The sequence below is a fragment of the Catharus ustulatus genome, chromosome 21 (assembly GCF_009819885.2).
Source record: "Catharus ustulatus isolate bCatUst1 chromosome 21, bCatUst1.pri.v2, whole genome shotgun sequence".
NCBI classification, from domain to species: domain Eukaryota; kingdom Metazoa; phylum Chordata; class Aves; order Passeriformes; family Turdidae; genus Catharus; species Catharus ustulatus.
Window position 1 is genome coordinate 7,256,599 of NC_046241.1, and position 15,195 is coordinate 7,271,793.

Sequence of the window (15,195 nt, forward strand, 5' to 3'; positions counted from 1 at the left end):
TGAAAGTTCCTCTTCCAGGCCACTGCAATTTGGCAAAATAAACATTCTTCCACCTTCCTGCAGCATTTCTCCTCTTTAATTACAGATTTTCTCTGATTTCTAATACCCACCACACACAGACAGCAGGACAACTGTAACAGGCAGCAGGTTTAAGCTGCTGCCCCCAGGAGCTTACAGTATTTATGATTTATCTGCAATCCCTGCAGAACCTTCCAAAAGCAAAATATACCCAAGATTCATCGTGGCAGTCCTCCCACAACCCAAAATGCTGATAGAGATGAAGTACAAAGAAACTTTCTGTTTAAAATATTTACATGAAAGTAAACTATGGTAGTATTCTAAAAGTCAATATCCAAATATAAAGTGAAGCACAATATTATTGTGCTTTAAAAACAGTTTGAACTGGTATCAGAATTCTTATTTTGATTTAGAAATTAAAACATGGAATTCAGATTTTGGAATGTGCACAAGAAATCTGAATTTCACTGCAACAGTGAATATCTGCTTTGAGGATATAAAAACCCCTTAGAAATCTAACTTCTGTTACACAGTGCTACAAATCCCATGGAATAAATGGAATTAATCAAATTTCAGGCTACTCTGATTAGAATCTGACCAACAAAAATTCACTCACAATTTGGTTTTTGCTACAAATTTGTAACTACAGTGTAATGAGACAATAATGTGCCCTACCTGGGTATCCATTGTCAATGTAAGGCTTAACGAGTTCTCCAAGTTTTGTGTTGTCTGCAACAGCTTCCTTTAGCAGTTGCCCACAGCAAACTAACAGGAAGGAAGAACAAAAAAGACACAAGGTTAAATTTTAAAAAGGAGGCAACAAAGAAAAGAAAAAAAAAACAACCCAGAAGCCGCATACTAGAATAAGGTCACTGAATAAAATAAAAGTTGTATGGTTTTTTGAGTTTGTTGTTAGGGTTTTGTTTTCTTTTTTTTTGGCCAAGCAGAATGAAAAGCAAGGAGACTGAAGCTATGGAAAAATGAAAAATAAAAAAAAAAAATATATTTGGCAAAGAACATATTAAAAATGGAGAGAATGATATTAATCAAATACATTTCTGAAATAACAACTCAAGGGATTGCTAGTGGCTTTCACTTTTTATAAACTTGTAATTACTGAATAAAGTTCCAGCTGCTGAACAGCATCTGAACCACCCTGCTGGAGGTGCAGCATAATGCTCACCTCAGGAAGGGCCTCCCTGGATCATTTAATGATCATGTAAGGATTACACTTTAAAAACTGTGCTAATGCAATATTATCATTGATTTCAAACACACAGAACACCAGGAGATGCAGAGTTCAGGTCTGAGCCAGGACAGCTGTACATTAAATATTGCTGGTTTGGGTTTGGACAGCACTGGCTGCCCCAGGTGAGGGAGAGAAGCAAGGCATGGAGAGATCACACAGCAGCAGAAATCCTGGTTACAACTCTAATTTGGTAAATATTAGCTATAGGTCCCCCTGGAGATTATTCAATTAATAATCCTAAATTGATTCCTTTCTTCCAGGAATCAATAACAGCGACAGGCACTGACTTTGATGGGAGAAGATGGAGCCCTTTAATCAGTTTATTGCTGTTAATCACACTGCCAGGATCCTGGGACAAAGCTGATAAAATTCAACATTTAAGGGACAATTTGAACAGTCACCAGTTGTCCTGGAGAAACAAATTCATATTCATAATAAATAGTGTAAAAACATAACAGAAACTGAGTGCACAAACCCCAATTAAAGACACATTATAAGTACACACCTAAATTCAATCCAATTCATGAGATTATTTAAACAGATTTAAATTTTTGAGCCTGTGCATCAAGCCCAATGGCCTAATAGAAATAAAGTGTATGCTGAATATTATTCTGAAAAATGATGGTCTTCCAGTTCTGTATTAAACACTTAATTCTTCTAATATTTGGGTTACAGAATACTTAAAATAAAATTCAACATATGGGTAAAGCACTGGTAATGGTTTTTAATAAAAACAGCTGCAACTCTCTCATATTGTGGTACTTAAAAAAAAATGCAAATTTTGACCTAGATGGAACACTATGAAACCTGCAGTTTCAGAAAAAAAAGTTGAAAAAAAATTCAAAAGGACAAGAACAAAAACATCATTCAAGCATGGCTTTTTTCCTTTAAGCCAATTACACAATTAATAAAAATACAGCTTTGAATAAATCTACAAATATTTCGTTTTTCACATGATATTTTAAAATACAGCAGTGGCAGAATAACTGACAGCAGAAATATTCTATCAAACCTGCCTTTTGCTTAACTAACATGATGTGACTCATCAGCAAATTTTACAAATTACCAGACATTTGTTTAAAATAATTTATTTCTATTGTATTTTATATTGGCTATTCCACTGTTAGAAGACACTACAGAACATGGAAAATATTGCACTGATCCTGTCACCAAGCTGCACTTTTATACAGAACTTTTTAACATTTAAATGCCAATCAAGAACAAGTCTCACACAGAATTTTTTGGGCTTCCTTTACAAAAGAAAGATGATGCACTTCTAAATAACTCCTTCATTTTCTCACACATTACTTGAGATGTGCAGAGCCTGAGCCTTCACTGAAGTTCAGAGTGGATTTTATTTTGAAAGTGCCCCAATTTTGGTCAGACAGCTGAAACTGCAGACATCACTCATGATCCACAGAATTCACAGCACTACAGGGGTCTAACAATAGAAAAATACAGATGTAAAAGGTATAAAAAATGATGAAATGATGACTAAAAAAACCTCAGAGCTGGTTTGTCACAGCTTATTTACTTGGTTTACACTTCCTCATTCAAATACTTTTCACTTCCCTCAAAAATTTGACATCCACAGCAATGGACAAAGAGACATTTTAGCAAGTTAGAAAGGCAGACAGCAAAAGATAAATGATCAAAAAGAGAGAAAGGGGGAATTGAGCAAAGTGCATATTTCCTGAGAACTTACTGTTGACAACATCATATTTCTGAGCTATTAGCTCTGCCTGCAGGCTCTTCCCACTGCCTGGGGGGCCAAAAAAGAGAATCCGGGGAGTGAAGGGGGCAGCAGAGCGGTGCCGGGTTTGGACAAAGGCAAGAGCTGGAACAGGGGAGAAAGGCAAAAAATACAGGTTTGAACCCATTTCTTGTAAAAAAAGAAATATAAGCATTGATTAATCACTCTCTTCTTAAAAAATAAACCAGAACAACAACATTGTCATGTTGATCATGGTTTATTTTATCACTGAAACATCCAGACTCTGCACCCAAAATCAGGACACTGATAAAACTGTCCTGTCAGCAATTTACTCTGAGAGGCATTTCAGAAATCTCAATATCATTACACTCCTCTTTCTTTCATCAGTGCCTGTCAAACCATTTTAAAGAGCAGATTCAATTAATAATTGCTCTCTTCCCATGTTGTTTTTAGCAGAAGTAATTTTTGCTTGATAGCTACAATTTTACCATGCAAATTATAGAGGGCTGTAATTACATTTAATACTTTCTGCAGTTTCTGAACAAATATTTAAGTGTAAAAACTTGGGATGTTAAATTAATGACATTTATCCAGCTGTGTATGATTAAGACTCCTAATTACAATATTACAGACTTGTAGCACAGTGTGTCATGACACTGCTCAGCCTTGACAACACAGAACTAAGTCTGGATGTTTTATTCTTTCACCCATCCTTTTTGTATAACTTGTAAAGAATATTTGAGCTTCTCTGCCTGATTCCACTCATTTTCTGGACATCATCCTCCTGAATTTTGCTTCAAGCAGGAAATAGCAGCTTCAGGTCAACCTGCAGGTTTGGAAAGACCACGGGATGTGGAGCAACATCAGCACTGCCACATTAAAGAGAACCTGAGAGATCACCAGGAGGCCAAAAGATGCCACAAATTTGGATTGTATTTGGACATTGCTGTGCCCATTTGATGGCTGAGGATACCAGAGGAGGGAGCAGCTCAAGCCATGCAAGTTTTCCAGGGATCAGCCAAAAGCCAAGGCTAAACTTGCTGGCACTGATCCCACCTGCCATGCCTGGCCATGACTAAAGCAGCAAGGACACATCTGCACAGGCTCTGATTCCTCTGGGACTGCAGTGGATACAAGAAAAGGTGAGCTCAGATGAGCTGCAGCCTCTCTCAGTTTTTGTGAGATCTTCAGTTCCAATAAAAGACTCTCTAAAGAGTCCTTGTAATAAAAGAAGTATTTTAGGCTGAGGAGTAGGACAAGCTTAAACATGACTGTTTGTAGGAGACAGAATCTATATTGAAAAAGCACAAAAGGATTGGTGGGGAACATCCTGAGTGCCACTGTCAACACATTGCTCTGTACCAACAATTTTTCAGAGAGCTCTCCCTTAGATGTTTTGGTATGATTAGAAAATATTTTCTAAAAAAGAAGCACCTCCAGCAGATTTCAGTTTCTACATAGCAGCCCCAAAGTCCTGAGAAAATAAAGCTGCAGCCACAGGGGTTGTATCCATCCCTTCTGCAGTGCTGGAATCCTGCACTGCCCGGCTGAATGGGTTGTCACATCCCACACCAGGGCAGCAGCAACTGCATTCCAGTTATAATTCTGTGAAACAACCCATAGCACTGCTCATATTTATGAGAGATCTCTTTTTTTTAAAAAAACCCCTCTAGCTGGGGTAATAAAAATCTGAACAAAAAAACTGGAAAATCCTAGCAGAAAATAGTGTTTGCTGCATGGCTTCCTAAAGCCCCAGCATCAGCTACCCAAGCAGTGCTCCAGTTCTTCTGAACATTTTCCATAACCCAGTGTATTGAAAAGCACAAACATTACAGGCAAAGCACCCTGCTTACAAATGATGCTTAATTTGCAGTAAATAACCAAGTTAATTAGGAGTAATGATCCCCTAGACAGTCTCCACATCTAATTATTCTTTTAAAAAAATCTGGCTGCTTGATGCACTGCAGAAAAAAGATCTAGAGAGGATTTTTTCATTCCAGTTTTCAATTTATCTCACTACATTATTAATTAATAATAATTAATATTCAGGCACTCACATTTTTATTTACAATTCAAGGCATGAATTCTTTATGAATGATGATATGAACTTTTAAATTTAATTAAGTAATTTAGAGGTAATTAATGTGTAAATTCAGAATATAAACTTCCTACTTGTTTATCTTAAAAGTGCAGCACTTGGTATTAAAAAAAAAAAAAGACCTTTTTGAGATGCAAAATTACTGGGATATAAGAGATCATCTGCAGACTGACAGCTACAAAGTACATCATCAATTGGCCTTTCTGGCAGTTTCCTTATTCTCTTCTAGAAGGATCAACATTAAAAGTCAGATTGCATTACAGTCAAGCAAAGGCAAACAAGAATTGTTGAACAGGGAAGCTCCCAGCACAAACAGCTTTTAAACAATGAGATGTTCCCAGCTTTGAACTGCTCCTCCTTGCTGTTCTCAGGCTTTGGAAGGTTCTGGCCCTTTGGGAGGTGAACAACTGAGCCACAGGGCTCCATTTTAGAAGAGACACTCACAGAAATGAGGTGACATTTGCTCTACTGAGTCAGCTCTTCCTTGGCAGGACTGTGAGCTAAGAATTTCCAGTTATCTGCACTTACTCCAGTGAAATAATTACCAGGAACAGCCCAAATGCTGTTCTAAAGAGAGCACAACTCAGCTGGGAGCCATCTGTGTTTGCCTAATCCTCCAAAGTGACTCTAAGAGCCAGGAACTGCCCCTCAAGCAGGACTTTCTCAACTTGCACAAAGCACACATTTACCCTGGGAGAGAACATCCACGGAGGGCTGGTCTGCATTGATGGATTTCAGAACTTTCTGGTAGATGTGGAAAATATCTGGGAAGTTTCTGTGATATTCCAGCAGATTCTTGGACACTTCCTGCTCAGAGAGATCTTCTGGTTTCACCAACCTCTCCTGCACCAGGGGGTCACTGGGCCAGTCAAAGGTTGTGTGGAAAACCTCTAGAGGGAACATAGTTAGGAACTAAGAGCATGATTTAACAGGTCTCTAGTTAAGAATGTCCCTCTTAATTCCACTCCTCAAAACATTCAGCCTGATTTTATTATTGAGCAATGTCAGGATTTTATCTCCTGATGGATGATTGAGGATAGTCAACAGACATTACAGAACTGAGTCTATTTGACTGTTTATTTTATTTAATAGAAATGCTTTTATTTAACCCAATGGAAATGATTTTATTTACCCTAAAAGCATCCCTGCACCTCAGAAACAAAGCAGGACCTAGCAGAGATGCACAGCAAAATTATAGACTCATATGGACAGGTCTAACCTTTAAATATTCTGTACTGCCATAGGCTCAATACTGAACTTTTTATTTCCCTGTATTTTATTGGAACTGAAAATAATGCAATGTCAACAAATACCATTTCCAAACAGCTGACATTTATAATCATAAATTCCTACCAGTTCTTAAAGGGATCCCATTTAAATTTTAACCCCTACAACAACTGAGACCAAGCAACACTGCAGTCTGCAGTGGAGGTCAGGAGCAAACATACTGCACCTTGTGTCAGGGGATCAAGCCTTTTCCCACCACTCCTCTCAATCAGCACAGTGTCTGGGGCATAGAGCATAACTAGGCAACAAAAAGGAAAAAAAAAAAAAAGAAGAAAAAATTAAAAAGTGTAGTTCTTGTTAATTATTTGTTTTATTCCCTGTAACTGTTCTGAATATTAAAGGTGGCTGAATTTAGCTTGAGCACATTTGTCTCATTCTCATTTCCCAGCATTCTCCCTGCAAATATTTTACTTCATTTTCAATCAGAATTTTGCCTCACCTACTAAACAATACAGTGGGATAAAATATCCATGAATCCAGTACCCATGGGCACTAACTGTGCCCATTATCCAAAAAAACATCACCACCAGCAATAAAAAAATTGTCTCTGGAGCCTCAGACAGAAGTTCCCCCTGAGCACTCGAGACTGATTCTCTTCTGCACCACAAACCATTACTTTTCACCAAGGTACTTTGGTGGGGAGACCAGTGAAACTGAATTTTTTTATAATCTCACAGAAGTGTTCAAACTTGATTAGAAAGCATCAAAAGAGGAAGAACCTGTCAGTTCCCTGGGTTGCTTTTGGCTAATCATCCTTGCAGTTAAACACTGTAATTTAATTACTATTTTCAGTGCATTTGATTACAGGTTTCAAACAAGTTCTTTTCATGACTTTCTTCTCTGTATTAAATGGCTTTTTCAGGCACTTTTCTCCCTATTAAGGTACTCACACACTGTAAATCTCATCTCCTCTCAATCTTCTTTTTGATTAACTAGACAGACTGAGCTTTAAGATTCTCATTCAGGTCTTGGTGGCACAGATATAATTGTGAGCAAAACTCAACTTCAGATGTTATTAGGTATATTAAAAATACATGCAAGTACTAGACATTAAACATTTTTGCCTAACTCTACTGCAGTGATTCTGAATTCTTCATTAACAGCTGAATATCACCCAAATCAAATCCAAAGTGACAATTCATCAAGTTGGATAAATTCTGTTCACTGTGCACTGGCATGCTCTGCATTTATCATTTCACACTGCATTCCATACAATTGCAGTAATTTTTTATATTCTAAGTAGGTCCTTTAACTGTAATTTGGGACAAGTGGCTTCTCCTGTATGTCAGGAGTCTTGTCAAGGTCTTGTCTAGCAGCTCTGTGCCAGTAAAACATTCCACCCAAAACCAGCCAGAATCCACCCCCACTCTGAAAGGTCAAGCTTCAAATCATCATGTTTCCACTTCACTTGGTGAAATTTTACACTCCCTAATTCAACAGAGGCATAAATTTGTGTTTAGCACACGAGGAACTGGTTTAGCCTGAGGATAAAAGCTGATTTTTAGAGATGGAGCTACTTGTAGCTGCTCAGAAACACTTGGTGCAGGGTCTGGAATTTACAGAGCTCTGATGAGGAAGGAGAAAAGGGTGTGAAAACAAGGCTTCCAACCCTACTGAAATATTCTGCAATCTGGTGACTCTGTCTCCAGTATTGGTATTGAATTTATTGAAGATTTTTTAGGACAAACCCTTCTAGTGTTTCCTTCTGGATGCAACCACACACAAACCTTGCAGTGCTTACCAACATGCCTAGGAAAAATGCCAGATGATTGCAGCATCCATGCCTGTTCCTGATTTTCAGGGAAGCCTTCCAAAATCCATCCCTATTGAACAAAAACATGAAACAGTTATTGATCCTGGAAGAGAAAAAATAAAACAACAAAATTCATACTAAATCTCAGTGCAATTTATACAAAAATTACCTCATTCTGATCCCTCCACAGCACAGTATTGCTCATGGATGCTTGTGAGAGAAGAAAGCAAACATGGAGCACTGATATTTTTGTGAAATGCATGCACTGATTCCACTGCCACACAGCAATGGGAACTTATGGATTGTAGCAATGGTATTTTTTTTTTTCATGTTTCAATCTTAAAAATAAAAACAAACCAACTTCTATCTCAAATAAAAACAAGCCAAAACAATTTCTACAGTTTTGAAATATTCAAAAGGATACCAGCCCACACTGTGGATATATTAAAAAAAAAGGAGCTAAACAAATCTAAAGACAGATTTAATGCTAAGAATACTGAGGAAAATATGCATGCTTTCATTATTTTCTTAAATTATACAGGAAAACTCACAGTAATGGAACCAGCATTCCCAGAGCTAATGAAGCAACAGAGCAAAAGAAAGAAAAAAGAAAAAAGAGCCTTTTGCTCCCTTAAGTCCTTGTTATAGCCAGCTAAGTGTTGGATTGAGCATCTTTAAAAAAACATTTACAGATCTGTGAAATACCGGTGGAGAGCTGCAGCCTCACTCACTTTCTGTCTGATGCAGTATTTGAAATCTAATCCACTTCCCAGGCTCAAGCCCGAGTTTTCTGAACTCTCCCTAATTTATCTGTTAGTTGCTTGAGCACACAAGTCCTTGCTGTTATATCCCAGCCCTCAAAATAACTTTGTGAGACTGCAGTAAATCTGGGAGCCATCTTGGTGCTGGAATAAAGGAGATATTTTAATATTGCATTAGCTGGCAATCATTATCATCTCCCAAATAAATCTGGTGCTCCTTCAGTGTGAGGTCCAAAGGTTCTCCAAGTATTTCAGGGAAATCTATCTCCAGGACTTCTATGGGAGGGAATGGGCCATTCCAATTACACAAGAAAATAGAGCAGACTATTTAAAATTCTTTAATTAGCCTGGTTCCAGGAACATGTCATGCTGCTGACAGATGTAGAAAATAAGAGATTCAAGTAACTGCAAGCCATTTTTGCCACTCCCAGTGTTTGCTCTGCCAAATTAGAATGAACCACTGGCTAAGGTCACACAGGTGCTGAGAAATCAATTTATCCCTTGGGACTTGCAGAAGGCAAAGCTGCACAATGTTTGTAGTGCTATGCCAGGAACTTCAGCTCTAGTTTGGAATATACTGTGTATAAAATATATATATATATAGGCCCAGATCTTCTAGGGAGAAATGGCATCTGAGGTCTGAGGCAAATAAATCAATGCCAATTTACACAGACTACAAATCTGGGTTATTTTCTCCACTCTGAGTGCAACCTTTTTTGGAAACTATAACACAACAAATGAAAGAAAGCCCCCAAAACCACCCTACAAAACCTGAAGTCACTACTGCTTATGGCTCAAATCACACAATGTGCAACAGGCAGTAAACACAACGCTGTAACAACCCACAATCCATACTTCTAACAATCCACAGCAAACTTCAAGAGGTTTACATAAAAATTTCAAAGGTCCTTAAAGCAGGCAATAAACAATTTATAGCAAAAAGTTTTGGCTATTTAGGAAAACAAAGCTCAATAAATACCTTCCTGCAGAAAATATATTTTAAGGCACTAAACAAATGCAAACTCAACCCAGAGTACAAAAACAGTGAGCATTTTGGAGCTGATTTCCAAAGGTCTCTGAGTTGCAGGGTATCAGTCAGTCCCTAATTAGAATATATTATCCATCTACTTGACACTTCAGTGAAATGTCTATTCCAGCACAGAGCTGCAGCTTTGTTCAGAACAGGTTTATTGATATTCTGCTGCACTCCCTCTCCATACCCCCAGTGGCTCGGTTCTGTTTTATCACACATCAAAAAGGCCGTATGCTCAGGGCACCCCATGCACAGCTCAGAGCTGGAGGTCTGAACAGCTGCAAGTAGTGTGGTATCACAGGAGGGACAAGCTCCAAGCAGATGTCACAGATAAAATAAAAAAAAAAAGAAAAAAAAAAAGGGGGGGGGGGTGTGGAAAAAAAAAGAGAGTGTGGCTTGGGAACGGAGCAAGAGGAAGAGAGACACAGCAGAGCAAGACCTGACTTTAAATATTCCTATCATGCTTTATGCAAACATTGGTCTTTTTTTGCCCTCCTGACTGTCATTAAAGTGTAATTAGTAACTTCACATGGTAGATTTGTTTCTTTAAGAAGCCATCTATTTTTGGTTCTTGATAGCAGTAACCTTCTATGCAGGCATGGATTGCACCTTGTCACACCAAGGGTGGAACAAAGGCTAAAAATGAGAAATTCCATGGTGCCTGCACACTGTGGTCACTGCTCCCTCTATTCCAAACCTCCCTCCTTTCCCACATCTCTGTAAACAGAGATTCTGCTCTGCCTTAATGCCAGGTGAGCTGCACCTTGGAGACCCAGGCCATGCTGAAAAATCAGCAGCAAGGAAGGACTTTCAGAGCCATCACTTTCTTCTCCAGACTTCAGGAATCTGGAGGAAAGGAAATGCTCAAGGTCATTCCCAAATGTAAATCTCCCCATTTTGCTGGCATTTCTCTCAGCTATGATACCAAGGCTACAGACTTTCACACTTTCTACCACAATAATGACTTGGGTGTTCAAGTTCCCTCCTCTTATTTGACCTGTACATCCTCCTTTTTTTTTATTATTTATTTTTAAATTACCAAATCCAAAATTGACACTGTCTTTGAATAAAGAAAAAAAATGAACAGCAGAAAGAAATCATGAATTATGTGGCCTATCAGAAAAAAACCACCTCAGCTAGAAGTATAAAGGTCATGAATACAGCTGTTTTTAGGAAAACAAGTAATCACAACAGTTTTTCCACATTATTATTCAGTGGTTTGGAGTAAGTATTACATGGTTTTCACTCCCAAATAACGAAAGGGGCCAGAAAATAACACATACACACAAATAATATCAGTAATAGCTTTGCCTGTATGGATCTAAAATTCTGGAGATTTTCAGAGTGTGGCAGACTGAGGAATGCAGTACAAATATTGACAACCCAGCTCTTGCAGTCCATCAACATGAGCAGTATGGATGATGGAAAAAGCTCCAACCTTGCCAAATTTTCCATTAGAAAGGAACCTCTTATGCCCCACATTAGTTCTGTCAGTGGAGTAAGGTGCAAAGATGTTTTAAAAAGTTCCATTCTCAGAAAACAGAAAATGGGGTGAATGGGCAGATTCTCTCCCTGGATAAATCTCTGTAACCATCACTTTCTTTGCATGGAATTTCACAGAGAAAACATGATTATCTTTAGCTACCAAGGTAAAACCAAACAGAGCCAATCAAGGTAAAACCAAACAGAACTAATCAAGGTAAAAAAACCAAACAGAGCCAATCAAGGTAAAATCAAACAGAACCAATCAAGGTAAAATCAAACAGAACCAATCAAGGTAAAACCAAACAGAGCCAACCAAGGTAAAACCAGAGCCATTGCTGTCTGTGCCTTCCCTTTCAAAGGCAGCCACAATAAAATACCAATCTCAAGTCATTCTGCCACTTGTTGTGTGAATCACTGGCTTAGGTTTTGTTTCTAAAGGTCCTAAGGAAGGTGCTCAGCTCTCTCAAACACATCCTGAGCAATCTCTCTCCCCTGGCTTGCTCCAGCTCCATGAATTCCCTCCACAACCCCAGCAGCCAAGCTGTGCTAACCCTGCAGGATGAAAATTCTCTCTAGCAGCCTCACAAGTGCCAGACTTGAACATAATGTTTGCAATAAGTTTCCTGTGTGTGCTGCAAGACCTCCCCACCTGATCCCTCACAGTCCTGACCACGTTTGTGTTGGAAGAACACATAACACAGGGCCTCAGCAGAGCTGTTGATCAATAAAAATGTTCTCCTTAGAGAATGCCAGTGACATCTATAAACCTGTGAGTGTCAAAACAACAGCACAAAAATTCCTGTATTCCTACTGTCAGTGGGATGAAAGCTGCACAATTAATGCCAAGCCAATGACACCACAAGGAGAAATAAAACAAACAGCTGGTGGTACTGTGGTCCAACATGCTGCTCCTAATCTAGGAACATTTTCAGTGAAAACATGCTGACTCATGTTTTGAAAGAAATGGCATAAATCTGGTCAGTGATGTAAAAACCCTACAGCATTAATTCTGAGTTACACACAGAAAATATGACACTTAAATGCAGAGATCCCTTTTCAAATGAGAAAATAATTTGTGGTCACTTTGAGTGTGTCTACCTATCAATGTAAAGATTTTTAATAACCATCATACCTTTGAAAAACAAATCCTGTGTTTTTCCTGAAACCTCAGCTAGATTGATAACATCCACTCCATTCTTGCTGAATGTCAGGGAAGTTTCATAAAGAGTTTTTCCCCTGGTTCTGTAAGACACCCAGCTCTGATTCAGTGCTGCAGGTGATAACAACAGGAACATAAAATGCAGGCAGGACTCTGCAGCTGCTGGCATTTTAACCACCTTGTCACCTTACTCATACATGACCTAATCCTTAAAATAACTCACTGAGAGATCCTTCCTTCATTATTGACAGGAGAACTAAAGCCATGCCAACAATTATAGAAAACACAGGGAAAAAAAGGTGGCAAATAAGGAGGATGCAGCCTGTGGAGAGCGATGGATTTTGTTTGTATGCTGACAGTAAAACTCACTTTAACAGCTGGGAAAAGTAAAACATGTTCTTTTAATCAGGGAAAGAGAGCTATGTGAAAAAATGAGCATTTTTGAGAGGTTTTAGAGCTCTTGTTATAAAAGAACTAAAAATGAACAAGGCAGTATACCACATGTGGTTTTAAACAGGTTCTTCTGCCAACTGAAGGTCCTGTGTGGATTTATTACAGATTAAAAAAAATACATTAAGTGATAACAGATATAAAATCTGTGTGCTAAGTAACTATAATGAGTTAAAATGAAGTAAAATAGCTCAGCTAAAAAGACCTTCAAGGAAAACCAGACAGACCCATATAATTCAAACACAGTGAACAGCAAGACAAAAGTTTAATTGTACTTTGCAAATTCAACATGCATAGGTCAATTATAGAGTAGGACCTGCAGTATTTTATTAAGAAAAGCAGATATCATTTAGGATTTCTGCAAATCCCTTTACTTTTTCTGTCTAAGGATCAAAAAAATCATTGTTTCAGTCTCCCAGATGATGAAACATGGAGCAAGAAACACGGGATCCCACAGATCTGAACACAACTAAACCTATTCAGTTGCCTCTTTGTGTAAAGTAAGAGTGAACATATTAATTATTACCCAGAAGACAATATATTCAAGTTCAGTGTTTCTTAACACAGGGAAGAAAAAAGAGACAAAACAAGAAAGAAATAAAACTAAAATTAGTAACATCAAGACTCTTTTCCTCCCCTTTCCTCAAGAAAAGCCAAAACCTTAACAACATCGATTCCTATCTATTTTCTGTTTATCTGTTTTGTCCACTCCATCTCTGCCAGTTGCCCCAGGCAATCAACAAAGCTCTGCTTGTTCAGCCTTTGATCATCTCTGTGCTGGAAGATTAGCATATGCATACTCTCATCCTCCCCTTTATCCTGTTAATAAAGCTCCAAACTCCCTCCGCTGATGTTCAAGAAAGCAACCGGCTCGGGAGCCCCGATGATTTGCCCCCATTCCCTGCTCTGCTCAGGACTTGGAATGCTAAGTACCAGGCACGAGTTGTGTAAGTGCTTATCCAGCAGCCCTCTGAGGAGCAATTCTTACTTGTTTGATGCAGTCCACGTTTGACAGACGTTCCTGGATCAGATTGGCCCAAAGCGCGTTGGGAATTTTCTAAAGAAAGAACAAAAAAAAAAAACAAAAAAAAAGCTGAATATTCACAATTGAGTTCAAAAGGAATTTTACCATGCAGGCACGTTGTGGTTAAAGGTGAAGTGAGATGTCTTCTTGGAAATAAAGAAATAAATAATTCTGTGCGAGTCCTGGGTCATTAACATGAGTTAATGACAAAGAGTTAATAAGGGCACAAAAATCAGTGTTAAAGGGAAGCTGAGCACAGAGCATGAATATCCATGAGGGTTTTGCACACTGACATGGAAGCAGTGCCAGGTTCTGCACACTGACACACACAGTGGACACCAGGCCTGCAAAGGGATCCAGAAGAACATCACAGCCACAAAGCCTCCTTTTAACCAGGAGGATCTGAGCCTCGCTCCGTGGGACAGAGGGCTCAGCACCAGGGACCTGCCAGCTCTCAGGGACACAAAAAAACCTCACACACTGAGCAAACAACACAGAGAGTCTGCTTTTCAGCAGGATTCACAGCTTCAAGTAACTCTCATCTTCCAAAAGGTTTATTTAAAATATATTTTATAGCTGAACTTAGTTTATTTTTAAAATCAGGACTGCATCTGCCAATATTTTCAAAGGGCTGTTTAGTTCTGTGACTGATACTTTGTTCATCTCTAGAGATGTTTTGTAAAAAGGTATTTGCTATGTGACAGAAAAACTAAGTTCCTATTAGCACCCCTCAATATTTTTTCCACCGTATTTGATTTCCTGACAAGAAATCAGCAATACTTTCCTTTCCATCTAGTATGAATTTGCTTCATTATCTTGTTAATTTAAGCTTTCACTCTATGGTGAACTTGGTTAAACTCTGTGCTAGCCAGTTTAACTCAAGTCTAAACTTCTGCCCATGCAGCTCATAACAGCCATTAATCACTAAATGCCTTGTCTTATTCATTGTGTGGGAAAAAAAAAAAAAAAACAAACCCAAAACCAGAAAAAAAACCCAACCTGTAATCACATTCTCTATCTCCCAATTAAAATAAATTATCTCTCACTTAACAATATGAGCTTGAACCTTTAGTTCCATATACTGTGGTTCTCATGTCTTTTTCCTAACCAGCCTGAAGGATATAAACCTGAAAAGGAATCTTGCTATAGGCTTGGAGAAGTAGA

At 38.5% G+C, this 15,195-nt stretch overlaps 1 protein-coding gene across 7 annotated transcripts in view; it reads right to left on the reverse strand.

Annotated features, from left to right (window-relative positions):
* Nucleotides 1–15,195, reverse strand: part of AK8 (adenylate kinase 8) — a 69,297-nt gene that overhangs the window by 38,912 nt on the left and 15,190 nt on the right. For 4 of the 7 annotated variants that reach the window (XM_033077153.2, XM_033077152.2, XM_033077158.2 and 1 more), the window contains 6 exons: nucleotides 13,996–14,064; nucleotides 8,108–8,189; nucleotides 6,533–6,604; nucleotides 5,769–5,969; nucleotides 2,973–3,104; nucleotides 694–783 (listed from right to left, as the gene is read on the reverse strand). In XM_033077153.2, the coding sequence (XP_032933044.1) occupies nucleotides 694–783; nucleotides 2,973–3,104; nucleotides 5,769–5,969; nucleotides 6,533–6,604; nucleotides 8,108–8,189; nucleotides 13,996–14,064 (646 nt within the window). Of the gene's footprint in view, nucleotides 1–693; nucleotides 784–2,972; nucleotides 3,105–5,768; nucleotides 5,970–6,532; nucleotides 6,605–8,107; nucleotides 8,190–8,288; nucleotides 8,330–8,670; nucleotides 8,676–13,995; nucleotides 14,065–15,195 lie in introns of those variants that run through there. The other 3 variants (XM_033077154.2, XM_033077159.2, XM_033077157.2) reach the window with 3 other exon arrangements.